General features: G+C 34.3%; 1 protein-coding gene across 23 annotated transcripts in view; it reads right to left on the bottom strand.

Annotated features, from left to right (window-relative positions):
- Window positions 1-14,951, bottom strand: part of EYA4 (EYA transcriptional coactivator and phosphatase 4) — a 365,676-nt gene that overhangs the window by 68,939 nt on the left and 281,786 nt on the right. For 17 of the 23 annotated variants that reach the window (XM_070376696.1, XM_070376694.1, XM_070376697.1 and 14 more), the window contains 2 exons: window positions 9,030-9,154; window positions 6,890-6,958 (listed from right to left, as the gene is read on the bottom strand). In XM_070376696.1, coding sequence (XP_070232797.1) covers window positions 6,890-6,958; window positions 9,030-9,154 — 194 coding nt within the window. The remainder of the gene's footprint in view (window positions 1-6,889; window positions 6,959-9,029; window positions 9,155-14,951) is intronic. The other 6 variants (XM_070376705.1, XM_070376707.1, XM_070376708.1 and 3 more) reach the window with 1 other exon arrangement.

Below are 14,951 nucleotides of genomic sequence, written 5' to 3'. Positions count from 1 at the left end.
TACACAATATTGCCATTAATAGATGCAACGAGTGTGGCGGGGGCTACGCAAAAGCCTCCACCCATTTTGTCACACCATATTTTCCCTTTGTGGGCAAAGCTCCATATATCACAGCAGCCAGGGAATACACTAAATTATTTTCTACTTGACACCTCTTATGTTTCCTAGTCATAAAAGGAATGATACAGTTAAAAACCTCAGAGGCAAGCAGAGAACTATAAAGAAAGCTGAAGACTAGCCAACTATGGACAAATACAGCCGAAAGAACAGTGGGCTCAGAGCACACCCACCAACCAAGCAAGTCAGCAACGTTACTCTGTTAGAAAAGCAATTAATGATGGAGAAACATGCAGTAATGACTACGTTCCCTTTCCACATGAACGGAATTGGCTGCACCCTCCCTCAGTGAGCTCTGGTGTTAATTTAGCATCCGTGATTTAACTATGTCATGAAGATTTGCTGGAAGATTCAAACTGCAAAGGTTGGAAAGAATCCAAACTCTAAACCATACTGCCTCACAGGCAGCACTAACTAACCAAGAATTCCTTTCATCTGTATAGAGATGATCCAGAGCAGGGTTTAGAAAGGTGTAACAGCTACTCTCAATGATGCAATGTCCTCATCTGACTTTTGACATATGACAGAAAGGAACCATCCAAAGCCTCCAGCAAAACTAAGGCAAGAGACAGTTTCTCAGAACCTCCGAATTCTAATTGTGGCTAAATTCCCATTTAAACATGTCTAAATCTATAAATGACATTTGTAAAATAGGTTTATTAATACTAAAGGTAATCTATATTGCACTTGTGAACCACGGAGAGTGGAGCAAAATGGCTAAAAAAACCCCCAAGCTAGACATGAGGTTTTAGTTCTGTTACTTTGAATCCCAACTTTGAGGTCTGATTTCAAAAACTTAGTATTGGTGTTGATTATAATCTCCTCAATTTGAAAATTTCAGGTGGTCAAAAAGAGAAGGAAGGAAAGCTAGAGAATAAATGCAACCAGGTTGCATTCATTATCCTGGAAACATTTCTCATTAAAATTTTAAAGGTCTGCTGTTAGTCAAAGACAAAGGAGGTTCATTTAACTGAAAAGAGGCATCTCTAGAAAGAATATAAAGAGAAGCATACACACCAAGGTGCGTTCAGTGTACCAGAATGTAGGGATTTAAAATAATAAAGTGGATGCTAACATTTGGGGGAAAACAGTACACATTAATATGAACTTAATTTTCATATGTGGTAAGAGTTGAATAATAGGGAAAAGGGAGGGAATTAATCATGCTGCTTACAGAAAATAACTTATGCTCACAGGAGGCCAGCATCAACAAACATCTCTTGAGTAAGATGCAAAGTTGTTTTGATTTTTAGAGAGAAAGTAAATAATATTAAGTAATAATATTTTTTTCTCAGGGAAAGAAAACTTAGAAGTGAAATAGACATTATATGATTCGCTGATTTATTAAAGATGGTAAAATACAAAGAAGTGTCTAAAAATGATAATCACAAAGTTTGACAAATGAAAGAAATTTTCAGTAAAAGTCTGAATATATTTGAAATGTATTTCATTTTCTTTTGTCTTGCTTTTATCTCTATACTTTAAATGAGATATACCATATACTTTTCTAGAGGCAGGAAACTTTGTTAATTTAGTATATGCAAGGCACTATTAGAAAGATGTTCATCAATGAAACAAGTCTAGTTCTATGCATCTATTTTCTAAAACTTATAAAAATCCTCATTCCAAAAGTTTATTGTGTGTATTCACTGACATATTCAAATTTTTTTTTTTACTGTATTCTATTTTTTTTAACGCAGAAATTAAACAGGGCTTTTAACTTTTTCTCAGGACAATGTCCAATATGACTACAGTACAAGCTATAAAACAGAAATAATAATGTTCTATTGAAGAAAAGCATCTTCTTCATCACCAAAACTCAAACTTACAAAATAAACATTTTGATTTAAAAAGCAGAAGTCATATTTTAGTCCTTAGGTTAGAGAGTTTTGTGGTTTTATTCTTCTACATGCTCCATATATGTAATTCAAGGGTTCATTTCCCAAAAGGTGAGATGAAAAAGCTACATACATGTAGCATTTTATACAGAACCATTATTTCAAAAAATAATTGTATTGCCAGGCCCCCTCCACACTAGTTATCCACTTGCAACTTAGATGTTTTTCATAAAGCCAAATACTGAAAAAAAGTCAAAATAATTTTATTATACTGATAAAATTTAATTTTATTTTTAACTTTTAAAAATAATTGATTTCTATGGACTAAATCAAAATTGCATGTGATTATTGTCAGGTGTCAGCTATGGCTACTGAATCATTGATTTTCTCTCTTTTCATCCCAACCTCTTCCATAACCTCATGCAAGTACTTTCAAAGCAAACTTAATCTTGTCACCTCAGATTATCTTCAGAATTCAAGTACAAAATTAATATATATTAATTATTTTTAGGGGAAGTCTATTATCATAACTCAAGGCTCATGTTCATTTGTTACAATATAAGGCTTAATTAATCCTTAAAACAGAGGTGACCCAAGTAATTTACATTTCACATGTTATCCTCAGAAATCTGTGTTTAAACTAGACCACAAAATATTGCATAGCCACCTCTGATAGTTTAGATTCAGGAAAGAATTTCAGGAAAAGTTAGTTCAGGAAGGATAAAATTTACAATTCAACAGAGGGGAAAGAAATGTTGCCTACCAGTTTCATGATTTATGTTTTTCTAAATCAATTTTTTCATTTCAAAACCTATGAGCATCAAGTGTCTTTCATTTTAAATATCCGTAAACTATTTAGCTTTATAAAATGATTTGATGATGCTTACAATTTATAGCTTTCATTGCAAAAAGAAAATCTAAAAGAGCAGAGCCACAACAGTAGGTGGTTCTACTGCACAGACATATAATATTCAGAAACAAATTCATCCCATGTGAGCCAATCATCTATATACTAAAAATTCTAGGAGATCCTTTTCTATGCTATATAGATTTCAAATATAGAAAATACCATAAACCTGATCAGAATGTCTGATCCTGGTTCCCCCAAATCTTCTCTTTGAAGTATTTTCTTAATCTCCATGTAGAATCAAATATTCCCTCCCTCTGCTGTGCACCCACCTTGAACACATTATGCACTCATTATTTTCAGTTCTGTTTCCCTCTGCTAGACTTTTGGTCCCTTGATGGCCAGTATCATGTTCTATAGGTCACTGGGTTCCCATTTCCTAGCACAGAGCCTGGCATATAACAGGAACTTGATATATTTTAAGTGAGAAAGTGAAAATTCACATTTAGACCGTATCCTAAGAACTTCCAATGAATCTAAGTATTTTGCATATAAAGTAAGCTAATCATGTATCTTAACGCTATTAGGGAAATTAGAATCTTATATATGGAAGTAAATTTTCACATGATTGGCATGCATGTACATACATATTCATGCAAACACATGAAGCATGACACATGAAATAACATACATGAATCTGTATCAGGATCAGCAAACTATACCTTACATGCCAAATCTACCCAATGGCTTGCTTTGTATAGCTTGTAAGCTAAGAATGATCCTTATATTTTTAAATAGTTAAAAAATATCAAAGAGGAATAATATTTTGTGATATATGAAAATTCTATGAATTTCAAATTTCAGTGTTCACAGATGAAGTTTTATTTGAATATGGTCCTGCTCAGTTGTTTACATATTGTCTATGGCTGCTTTTGTGCAATGAAAGCAGAGCTGAGTTTCAACAGAGACATATGGCCTGCAAAGCTGAAAATATTTACTATTTGACTATTTACAGAAAAAAGTTTGTTGACCACTGATCTATATGCCAAGGTATGATTGTATTTACTCTATTTTTATTGACAGTTCTTCATTTTAACAATTTAACAAGTGACAAAGATTTGAAAGGAAAATCTAGGTTCCAACATAAATCTGCAGATATTATTATATAATTAGGATTAAGGTGATGAACCCTTATAAATTAAGGAATAATATAATATATTTATATAGCACCAAGGTAGTATGGTGGGATATTAAGGTGATACTATTGGTAGTCATATTAGTAAAAACTATTAAAATTATCTTTTTGAAAATCTAGAGTTAATGGAAAGATTTTGAAAAGCCACTAAATTAGCTTTTGCTTTTTGTTTTATTATAATAATTTTATAAAGTAATCTAATTCCATCAGTAAAATCCAGAATTATAAATAAAATAGTTTACTCTCAATGGGAAATGTGCACCACATGCTTAGCTATGTTACAAATACATGGCATAAAGAGTCATTTAAATTCTGACTATTTCATATCATTATGCCACCAAGATATAATAAACTATATTATGTAATTAAAATTTATAAATAAATTATATTGTCAATGATATATACAAATAAATTAAATTTATAAAGTATACATGTATAAATAAATAAATAAAATTGTATTATCATTAATAAAGTATACTTAACATTTAATTACTAAGAGTTTGCCTCTGTGGCCAGTTTACATGTTTTAAATGAAGAAAATGTATTATTTGACTAAGCATTGGACGGTCTTTTAACACACTGCATGTTTACATTTTCCTTAAAAACTGTTGCCTAATTATCAATGAATTATTAATTAAAGAAAAGGGATTATACTGATTTGTGTGTGTGCATGCTCAGTCATGTCTAACTCTTTGCAACCCCATGGACTGTAGCCCACCAGGCTCCCCTGTCCATAGAATTTTCCAGACAAGAATACTGGAGTGGGTTGCTATTTCCTCCTCCAGGAGATTTTCACAACCCAGGGATCGAACCCATGTGTCCTGTGTCTCCTGCATTGGCAAGCGGATTCTTTACCACTGAGCCACCTGGGAAGCTGGTTTATATTACCAAAAATTTACATACATTATATAATTTAAAACAAAAGCCTTGCCAGTGAAGTATTACTAGCTTCCTTTTATAGAAAAGAATTAAAACTCAGACAGGTTAAGTAACTTGTCTAAGAAGACACAGCTGGTAAATACATTACCACGTTTCACATCCATAGCCCTCCTGACACAGAAATCTTTGTTTTTCCCATATGGTCACACAACTCTTAAACATTAATACAAAGAACCAGGAAAACTTGATGTTTTACACTTAGAAAAATGTTTCTGTTGGAAATTAGATGTAAATTACTAAATATTGATTATATATATTCACTATTGTAAAGTTGTGTGTGTTATGTTAATAGTTTAGAATAGAATAACAGCTAAGTATGATTTTAAAATCTTAAATGTTTATAAAAACATGAAAATTAGAATATTTTGTTACATGATAATTTAATGAAATTTAAATTTCAGAGTTGATAAATTAAGTTTTATTGGAACCTGACCACTCTTGTTCATTTTTGTAGTGCCTATGGCTACTTCTGAGATACAGTGATGGAGTTGCACAGATGAGACAGAGACAGCATAGTCTACAAAGCCTAAAACATTTCCTGTCTGGCTGTTTACAGGAAAAAACCCTTGAGTTATTATTAAGAGGAACTAAATTCTGGCAACATATTTTTACATATGAAAAGTATGTTTTAAGTGTGGAATTGAAAAAAAAGAAACTAAAATTATAAAAATTTAAATAATGGGCATAACGGAGTTCTCTTCATTCACTGATCATACATCAAATTTAATCTACATACAGCAAGGTCCAGGCAAACTGTGGCTATTCCAGCTGCTTGCTTGTAATGCACATTTCTAACACGTCCTGAGCTCTTCTTTTTAATCCAAGAATTGGGTGATTCCACAGAAGCTTTATATGGTTTTAATTTTTAAATTTTGATAGTTTAACCTTTGGTTTTGGAGAAAGTGTATTATATTGGTGGTTGTTAAGTCACTAAGTCATGTCTGACTTTTTGTGACCCTATGGACTGCAGCCCATCAAGCTTCCTCTGTCCATGGGATTCCCCAGGCAAGAATATTAGAGTAGAACGCCATTTCCTTCTCCAGGGGATCTTCCTGATCCAGGGATCAAACACGTCTCTTGCACTGCAGGCAGATTCTTTACCAACTGAGCCACCAGAGAAACCCATATTTATATCATATATATGTAAATAAAGGACTGTAGCTAACATCTATAGTTCAAAACATCTTAAGAGACAACTTATAATTTTAAAAATATAGCTTTCATTACTGGAAATTTTTTAAATGGTAAGTTTTAAAAGTTATTATTACTTTAAGCATTTTAATCGTAATGTTTATTAAAGTCTACAAAATATAAAATATCTTTCTGCCATGCTATGAATTTAATTTATGGAAGTCTATAGGCTTCCCAGGTGGCTCTGTGGGTGAAGAATCCTCCTGCAGTGGAGGAGACACAGGAGACATGAGTTTGATCCCTGGGTCAGGAAGATCCCTTAGTGGAGGAAATGGCAAGCCATTCCAGTATTCTTGCCTGGAGGATCCCATGGACAGAGGAGCCTGGAGGGCTACAGTCCATGGGGTCACAAAGAGTCAGATATGACTGGGGCAACTGAGCATACACACTCACAGGCTATGGAGACTGAATTTATACATAGGCACAATCTGCTTCAACTGCTCTTATTAACGTGACAGTTGTGCTGAATTCTTACCATATAATGAACAGATAAGTAGTTAGAAAAGTAATAGATGCAGCCATTTGTGAAAATTATGAAAAACCTAAGAAAAGAACACCACTGACCCAAGATTAGAACACTAGTTGATATGAAAAATGTAGCCAACTATCAATAAACAACTAAAAGGTGTGTTCATGTCTCCTTTTCTTTTTATAAGAACTGAATACAGAAAAGGGAGTGCAAACAGAAACAGCAACAGGAAGCAAACCAGAAGGGCAAATCCACACATCCAAACACATGCAGTGTACCATCATCTCTCATACTTGTTGCGGAGGAGGGGGTGTTGCAACTCAGCAACCAGTCTGCAGTGTTTAAAACAGTCATGTTGTCCCCTGAGAACAGGAACAGCATAGGGGTTCATTGTCGGAATGCCTGCTCAATGTACGAGGACAGTCATCAGTGGCACTGATGCTTGTACTGCTTTCTGGCCCTCTTGCCACAATTACAACTGCATGGCGTAATTTTTACATTTTAGTGTATCAGGTCTGTTTAGTTCAGTTAAATATATATAGAACAATGATTAGTGACCTTCCAGGTCTGATTTCAGAGTGCATGGGATTTTTAAAAAATCTCTTATTTACATCCAAGTTAAGGTTTAAATATAAATGTTCTTACTCCACAAGTTATCACTAAAAATCCTATAAATTTGCAATCCTACAATTAATTAGCTGAAATTATAGATGCATGTTTAGAGACAGATAAACACTATAAACAGGGAAAATGTTAATTTACAAAGGGTTTTGGGTAAAAAAATGATTAAATACAGGCAAGTTGCAATCCACACAACTCTACAAAGAAAATTTTAGAGTTCACAGTTATTCTAAAATAAGTGTAAAGAGGTGTATAAATTTCATAAATTTAAAAGAAAATATGATGTGGCAAATGCTTTGCTAATATCTAATAACATGAATAGCTTATAAATTAAAATAATTTTCAAATAATTTTTCACTCATTAATGAAAACAACTAAATCTACAAAACTTCAAAAGAACTGTGAATAATTTAAAATGCAGCTTATATATGTGTATGAAGTGTAGTGAAGTGAAGTGGCTCAGTCGTGTCCGACTCTTTGCGACCCTGTGGACTGTAGCTCACCAGGCTCCTCCATCCATGGGATTCTCCAGGCAAGAATACTGGAGTGAGTTGCCATTTCCTTCTCCAGGGGATCTTCCCGACCCACGGATCAAACCCAGGTCTCCCACATTGCAGGCAGACGCTTTAACCTCTGAGCCACCAGGGAAGCCCATATATGTGTATATATGTGCGTATATATGTATAGTGTTAGTCACTCAGTTGTGTCCATTTCTTTGCAACCCTGTGGACTGCAGCTGCGAGGCTCCTCTGTCCATTGTGATTCTCCAGGCAAGAAGACTAGAGTGGATTGCCATTCCCTTCTCCAGGGGATCTTCCCCATCCAGGGATCAAACCCAGGTCTCCTGCACTGCAGGCAGATTCTTTACCATCTGAGCCACCAGGGAAGCCCATATATATGTACAAGTGAAGTCGCTCAGTTGTGTCTGACTCTTTGCAACCCCATGGACTGTAGCCTACCATGCTCCTCCATCCATGGGATTTTCCAGGCACGAGTACTGGAGTGGGTTGCCATTTCCTTCTCCAGAGGATCTTCCCAACCCAGGGATTGAACCTGGGTCTCCCGCATTGTAGGCAGACGCTTTACCATCTGAGCCATCAGGGAAGTCCGTATATATGTATAGGCTTTTGAAATATATATATATATATATATACATACATATATATATATATTCTGATGCAAATATCAGATCATATTTTCTTACAAGTTGAATGTATTTTATAATAGCAATAGGGTGGAATATTTTAAACAGTTGCTATTGTTGCCATATGCTGTGACATAATTATAAGCTAATCAAATGAGATGTCTGAAAAAAATTTCAATTTCTATTCTAAATACATATTAGGTATTTCTCTCTTTGAAAAGAAAATGCAGCAGATATGGACATTTTTCTATTTCCAAAACCATTTTTAAGAACAATTTTGGAGCAGGCTTTCTCTTAAAATTCAAAATAAACCCCAAAACTAGCATAATTTCTTTTTTGAGGGGGGGTGTGTTAAGATCAGAATGTAAATCCTTTGGACACATTTTGTACATTTTAAAAAATATTTACAAGGGCAAATACAAAAAGAAAGCCTTGCTAAAAACCTTTAAAATGTTGCTCAGGGCTATCTATTCTTTCTGAATATTTCCAGTTATAGAGGAGGAGCAAAAATATCAAGAAAATGAACAGAACAACAAATAATCCACTAAGTATATAATACTCTGATGTTATTGCTAATGAGATATTTACTTACTAGCATACTTCTACCATGTAAAATTACAACAAACATTGCAATGTGATTCAGGGTGTCTTCAGGGTTGTACACTTACCTCCTGTCCCATTTGTGGTGACCGAAGTGCTGCTGAGATTAGTTTTCTCCAATTTGGAGCTTCCAGGAGTATCACCACCTCCAACAAGAGGATGAGGACTTGCTAGGTCCTGCATTTCCATAGACCTATTAGAGATAAATTTGAAAATTTCAGCAGTGATTTCTTGACAAACTACATAAATCACTCTACTGAACATGCATGTGATCTCACAATAACAGGAATTGAAACCCATAGCTAAGAATTTTTTGTTAACTAGGTGAACATGGCAGTCCATCAAAAATGAATAAATAAGTAAAGCATCCATGATAGATTCATTGGTTATTTGTAATAACCGGGGGAAAAAAAAACAACTCACATCTACAGGAAGAAATGAAGAGTGACAGAAAGGTAAATTTAAGTAAATACAAAAAAATTATCTTATATTTTTTTAACCCATGAAAGAGTGAACTGTCCAACTGATAATAGAAGATAAAAGTAAAATATATGACAACTACAGCATAAAAATAGTTGCCAGGAGTGGGACTGGGCAGAGATGAACAGCAGAGCATAGAGAATTTTCCGGACAGTGTAAATCACTCTGTATTATATTGTAATGAAAGATGAGTGTCATTATACAATATTCAAACCCACTGAATGTACAAAACTAAGAGTTAACCCCTAGGTAAACTATGTACAATGTCGGTTCATCCTTGGTAACAAATGCACCATCCTGGCGAGTGAGGCTGGAATGGTAACAGGAGAGGTTACACGTGTAGGGTAAGAAGCAGATGGGACATCTTTGTACCTACTTCTCAATTTTGCTGTAAATGTTAAACTGCTCTAAAAAATAAAGTCTTAGGAAAAATCAGATCAAATTTTTTTGTATGCAAATAAAGCTGTGATTAGTGAGAAATGGTTGGTGGTGGTTTAGTAGCTAAGTCGTGTCTGACTCTTGTGACCCATGGACAGAGGAGCCAGACGGAGGAGTCCATGGGATTCTCCAGGTAAGAGTACTGGAGTGGGGTGCCATTTCCTTCTCCATTAGTGAGAAATATATACCTTTTAATGGTTACATAAGAAAGGAGAAGGATTTAAAATCTAAGAACGATCTTCCCACCTTAAGAAAACTAAAAGAAAAGCAGTTGAACCCAAAGTAAGTCGAAGAAGGGAAACAATAAAAAGCAAAAATCGCTGAAACAAAATCTATGAACAATATAGACAACTTACAAATCCAGAGTTTGATCATTAGAGATACTAAAGATATTAAAAATGGTAAGAGAATATTATAAACAACATTATGCCAAATAATTCAATAATTTAGATAAAATCAGACTTTCTTAAAAGAACATAAACTATAAAAACGGCTAACAACTTTTACAAGCTGTCCTACAATTAAATTGAATACATAATTAAACACTTGAAAAAATCTCCAGGTCCAAATGATTTCATTAGTGAATACTAGCAGACATTTAAGGAAAAATAACAACAATATTTTTTAAATTCTTTTGGAAAAAGTAGGAGTAACACTTTTTACTCTATTGTATGTGACCAGAATTACTCTGATCCAAAATCTGCCAAAGGCAATGCCAAGAAAAAAAAATTATGGATCTATATTTCTCATGATCATAGGTGAAAATATAGTTTTGACATATTTGACATATAATCAAATAAAATCCAGTACTAAAAAGAATAATATATGATGACCAGGTGTGTTTAATCCTAAGAATTCAAACTGAGTTAACACCTGAAAATCAAAAAATGCAATCCAATATATTAACAGAATATGTTTTCAATGGGTATAAAAACCACTTCACAATATTCATCATCCGTTCATACAACTCTCAGCAAACTAGGAAAAGAAGCATTTTCCTCCCATATGATAAAGATCATTCTTGAAAAATCTACATCTTTTATTATATTTAATGATGAAATACTGAGTTACTTCTCACAGGTTCACTAATGATGAACCTGTATTTCATGCAGCTTCTGCATCACAGGCGGATTCTTTACTGCTGAGCCACCTGGGAAGCCAATATATTTTGTATATGCATATAATTATGAACTATATCTATAATATTATATTTATTATAGCTATGTATTGCTTATAGAAAAGATATGAAAAGGCAAAGATATCTTTTTTCCACTTCAACACAACTTTATCAGCATTCTTTGTCAGTGGGAGAAAACAAGAATGAATAAATAAAAGGAGTAAAGCTTAGAAAAGTAAAAAAGGTTAATTCACAGAGCACATAATTGTTTATGTAAAAAATTCTGAGAAATCCATTAAAGAAAAACAAAACCCTATTAGAACTGATTGAATTTATCAAAATTACAGGTACAAGGGTGATACTAATACTGAATAAATAGACCAAATAAATAGACCAAAAATGTCTGAAACGTCAATGTCTCTCTAGTTCATATACTGAACTATCAAAAGAGGAGGTTGGAAGCTGGGCTATTCAGTCTCTCTTCAGCTCAACTCAACTCCAAGAGGAATCTGAATGCTCAGACCCTCACCTTCACTGCGAGCCAGAGCAAAGATTTAGACTTATTGAGAAATACAACAAAACAAATATCATGCTTCAGTCTCTACTGGCTTTTTGGACATAATCTTCAGAAGACTACAAATACATAATATTCAGAATACTATAAATATTTTGTACATAATGTTCAGATGACTTCTTGAGTCATAATAAGAAGCAGGACTATAGTACACATAACAGAGATAAAATACAGTAAAAAGAAGTAGACTTGCAAGTGACTTAGGTTTTGGAATGCACAAACAAGGATTGAAAAACTATTTTGTATGTATAAAAAAATTATAGGAAAAGATAAGCACACAAGGTATATACATATATATATATGCCATGTATATAAATACATATATGCATGAATACATATGTGTCATATATATTTTATGTGCATGTGTGCATGCTAAGTCACTTCAGTTGTGTCTGACTCTTTGTGACCCTATGGACTGTAGCCCACCAGGCTTCTCTCTCTATGGGATTCTCCAAGCAAGAATACTGGAGTGGATTGCCATGCCCTCCTCCAGGGGATCTTCCTGATCCAGGGATAGAACCTGTGTTTCATGCAGCTTCTGCATCACAGGGGGATTCTTTACTGCTGAGCCACCTGGGAAGCCCATATATTTTCTATATGCATATAATTATGAATTATATCTATAATATCATATTTATTATATCTACGTATTGCTTACAGAAAAATATATGAAAACATCAAGAAATACTCAATGAAAGTTCTAGAATGAAAATTATAAAATAGAAAATAAATAAATATTAAATTAAAACATAGTCTTTGGATGGACTTATAAGGATACTGCAAAAGAAATCAGTAAATCTGAAACTGAGCCAGTAGAAATTATCCAAACTGAAGCAGAGAGGAAAAAAAGAAAGTGAAGAAAAACTAAAAAGCCTCTTGATGAGGTGAAAGAGGAGAATGAAAAAGCTGGCTTAAAACTCAATATTCAAAAAACTAAGATCATGGCATCTGGTCCTATCACTTCATGGCAAATAGATGGCGGAAAAGTGGAAACAGTGGCAGACTTTATTTTCTTGGGTTCTGAAATCACTACAGATGATGACTGAAGCCATGAAATTAAGACATTTTCTCCTTAAAAGAAAGGCTATAACAAACCTAGATAGTGTATTAAAAAACAGAGACATCACTTTGCCAACAAAAGTCCGTCTAGCCAAAGCTATGGTTTTTCCAGTAGTCACGTATGGATGTGAGAGCTGGACTATAAAGAAAGCTGAGCACCAAAGAATTGATGCTTTAGATTTGTGGTGTTGGAGAAGAATCTTGAGGGTCCCTTGAACAGCAAGGAGATCAAACCAGTCAATCCTAAAGGAAATCAGTCCTGAATATTCATTGGAAGGACTGACGCTAAAGCTGAAGCTCAGATACTTTGGCCACTTGATACAAAGAGATGACTCACTGTTAACAACCCAGATGCAGGGAAAGTTTGAGGGCAGGAGGAGTAGGGGCAACAGAGGATGAGATAGTTGGATGGCATCACTGACTCAACGGACATGAGTTTAAGCAAATTCTGTCAGACAGTGAAGGAAAGACAGGAAGCCTGGCATGCTGCAGTCCATGGGGTCGCAAAGAGTCCGAGACAACTTAGCAACTGAATAGTAACTTGTGGGATATTATCAGAAAGCAAGGAAGGGAATGAAACAGAATAATTTCAGAATAAATAATGGCCAAATTTGATAATAAACAGCCACCCATAAAGCCTTGAAACACAACAAATGAGAAAAAGAAAACCAAACCTTCAGTACATTATAGTCAAATTCTTAAAATAAAGGGAAAGCTTTATAGCAACCAGATAAAAAAGACACAGAGAACAAGAGAATAGTGGGAACCCCCAAAAGTATCAGAGGTCTCATACTCCTGATAATGGGCTTAATTATAGTAAACAACTAATGCTTGTGATTTTATTTTCTCTGAATGAAACCAACATAAAGATTTTTTTATTAATTAATTTATTTTAATTGGAGGATAATTACTTTTCAATATTGTGATGGTTTTGCCATTTTTCAGCATGAATCTGCCATAGATATATATATGTGACCGCCATTCAGAAGCCCCCTCCCAGCAAACAAATGAATGATTGCTTATAATGTGCAAAGTACTGTCTCAGGTGTTAGGATTGCTGAGTGGAGAAACCATGGTCCTACCCTCAAGAAATTTATGATATAAATTTAGACCTATTTCTAAATGAGAAAGCAGTTCCTGTGCATAGAAAACAACAGTACATTAAGAGCCCACTGAGTGGAACAGACAGAAATCAGTGTGAAGTTAGAGAGTCTGGAAAATTTTCTCAGAACTTGTTAGCTGGGTTTTGATGAATTCAAAGTGGGGGTTCTAGGGAAAGCATCTGGTCAGTGGTATTACTGAAGCTGCAAGGTAGTGTGGTGGCTCACAGCCAATGTGAACGACATGAAAGAGGAAGCGAGGAAAATCAGTCAGGAATGAAAGGATGAAGCCCACATCACAGAGAGAAGCAGGAAGAGGTCCCTCCTGCAAAGCAAAGCAAAAATTGCCTTTGTATCTTACATTCCAGTTTCCAGGAATCCAAAATGCAATTATCTGAATCTTTACAGTAAGTCCCCTTTGCTTGAATTCATTTTCATGGGTTTGAGATATCTTACAATTAATAGAGCTTTTAGAGAACAGGAACGCATTATTGCCATCAATTATACAGTAAGAGTATTCCTGTGCTTTCTTTTGTATGTTAAACTTCAGATCCTTTTTAAGTCTAATTTGTTTACAAGGTAATACATAAAATATAAAGTTTACCTTAGAGTGCAACAGCAGAAAATTGATTACATGCTATTTTTACTGAGTCCATACTGTAAGACACAGCCTATGCTTGGTACTTCAAAAATACCCTCTCTACTAATCTTTACATTAACACACTGATGTGCATATTATTTTCCATATTTTATAGATAAAGACATTGAGGCTCAAGAAGGATATACAGAATGCCTAAGACCTTGTAGATAGAAAGTAGTGGCAGTAAAATTGGAACTCAAATCTATTTGATGCCAGAGCACAGGTTCTTCCTGTCACATTGTATGTTTCCCATTTTTCTTTTAAGTAACTTTAATTCTTTCACATTGTGAAATCACTATCAGGAATGCATATTTCTGCAATGAAACATTTTGAGTGGTTTTCAAGAGTTATTAAACTCAACATAAGCATCCACTCTGCCAAATCTACATTACCATATTTAAAGGTAATCCCTTTTTTAAAAGTACAGAGAACTATATTCAATATCCTGTTGTAAACCACAATGGAAAAGAATTTTTAAAGGAATGTATGTATGTATGTATAAAGGTGCCCCCTTTTTCCTTCCACGATACCATTTTCTACCCATGTCATAACACTACGTGAATACTAGCATCTTTCTGGACA

This window comes from Bos mutus, chromosome 9 (assembly GCF_027580195.1).
Source record: "Bos mutus isolate GX-2022 chromosome 9, NWIPB_WYAK_1.1, whole genome shotgun sequence".
Taxonomy (NCBI): Eukaryota; Metazoa; Chordata; class Mammalia; order Artiodactyla; family Bovidae; genus Bos; species Bos mutus.
Note: the sequence above shows the minus strand (reverse complement) of the source record. Positions and strands in the feature narration are given on the sequence as shown.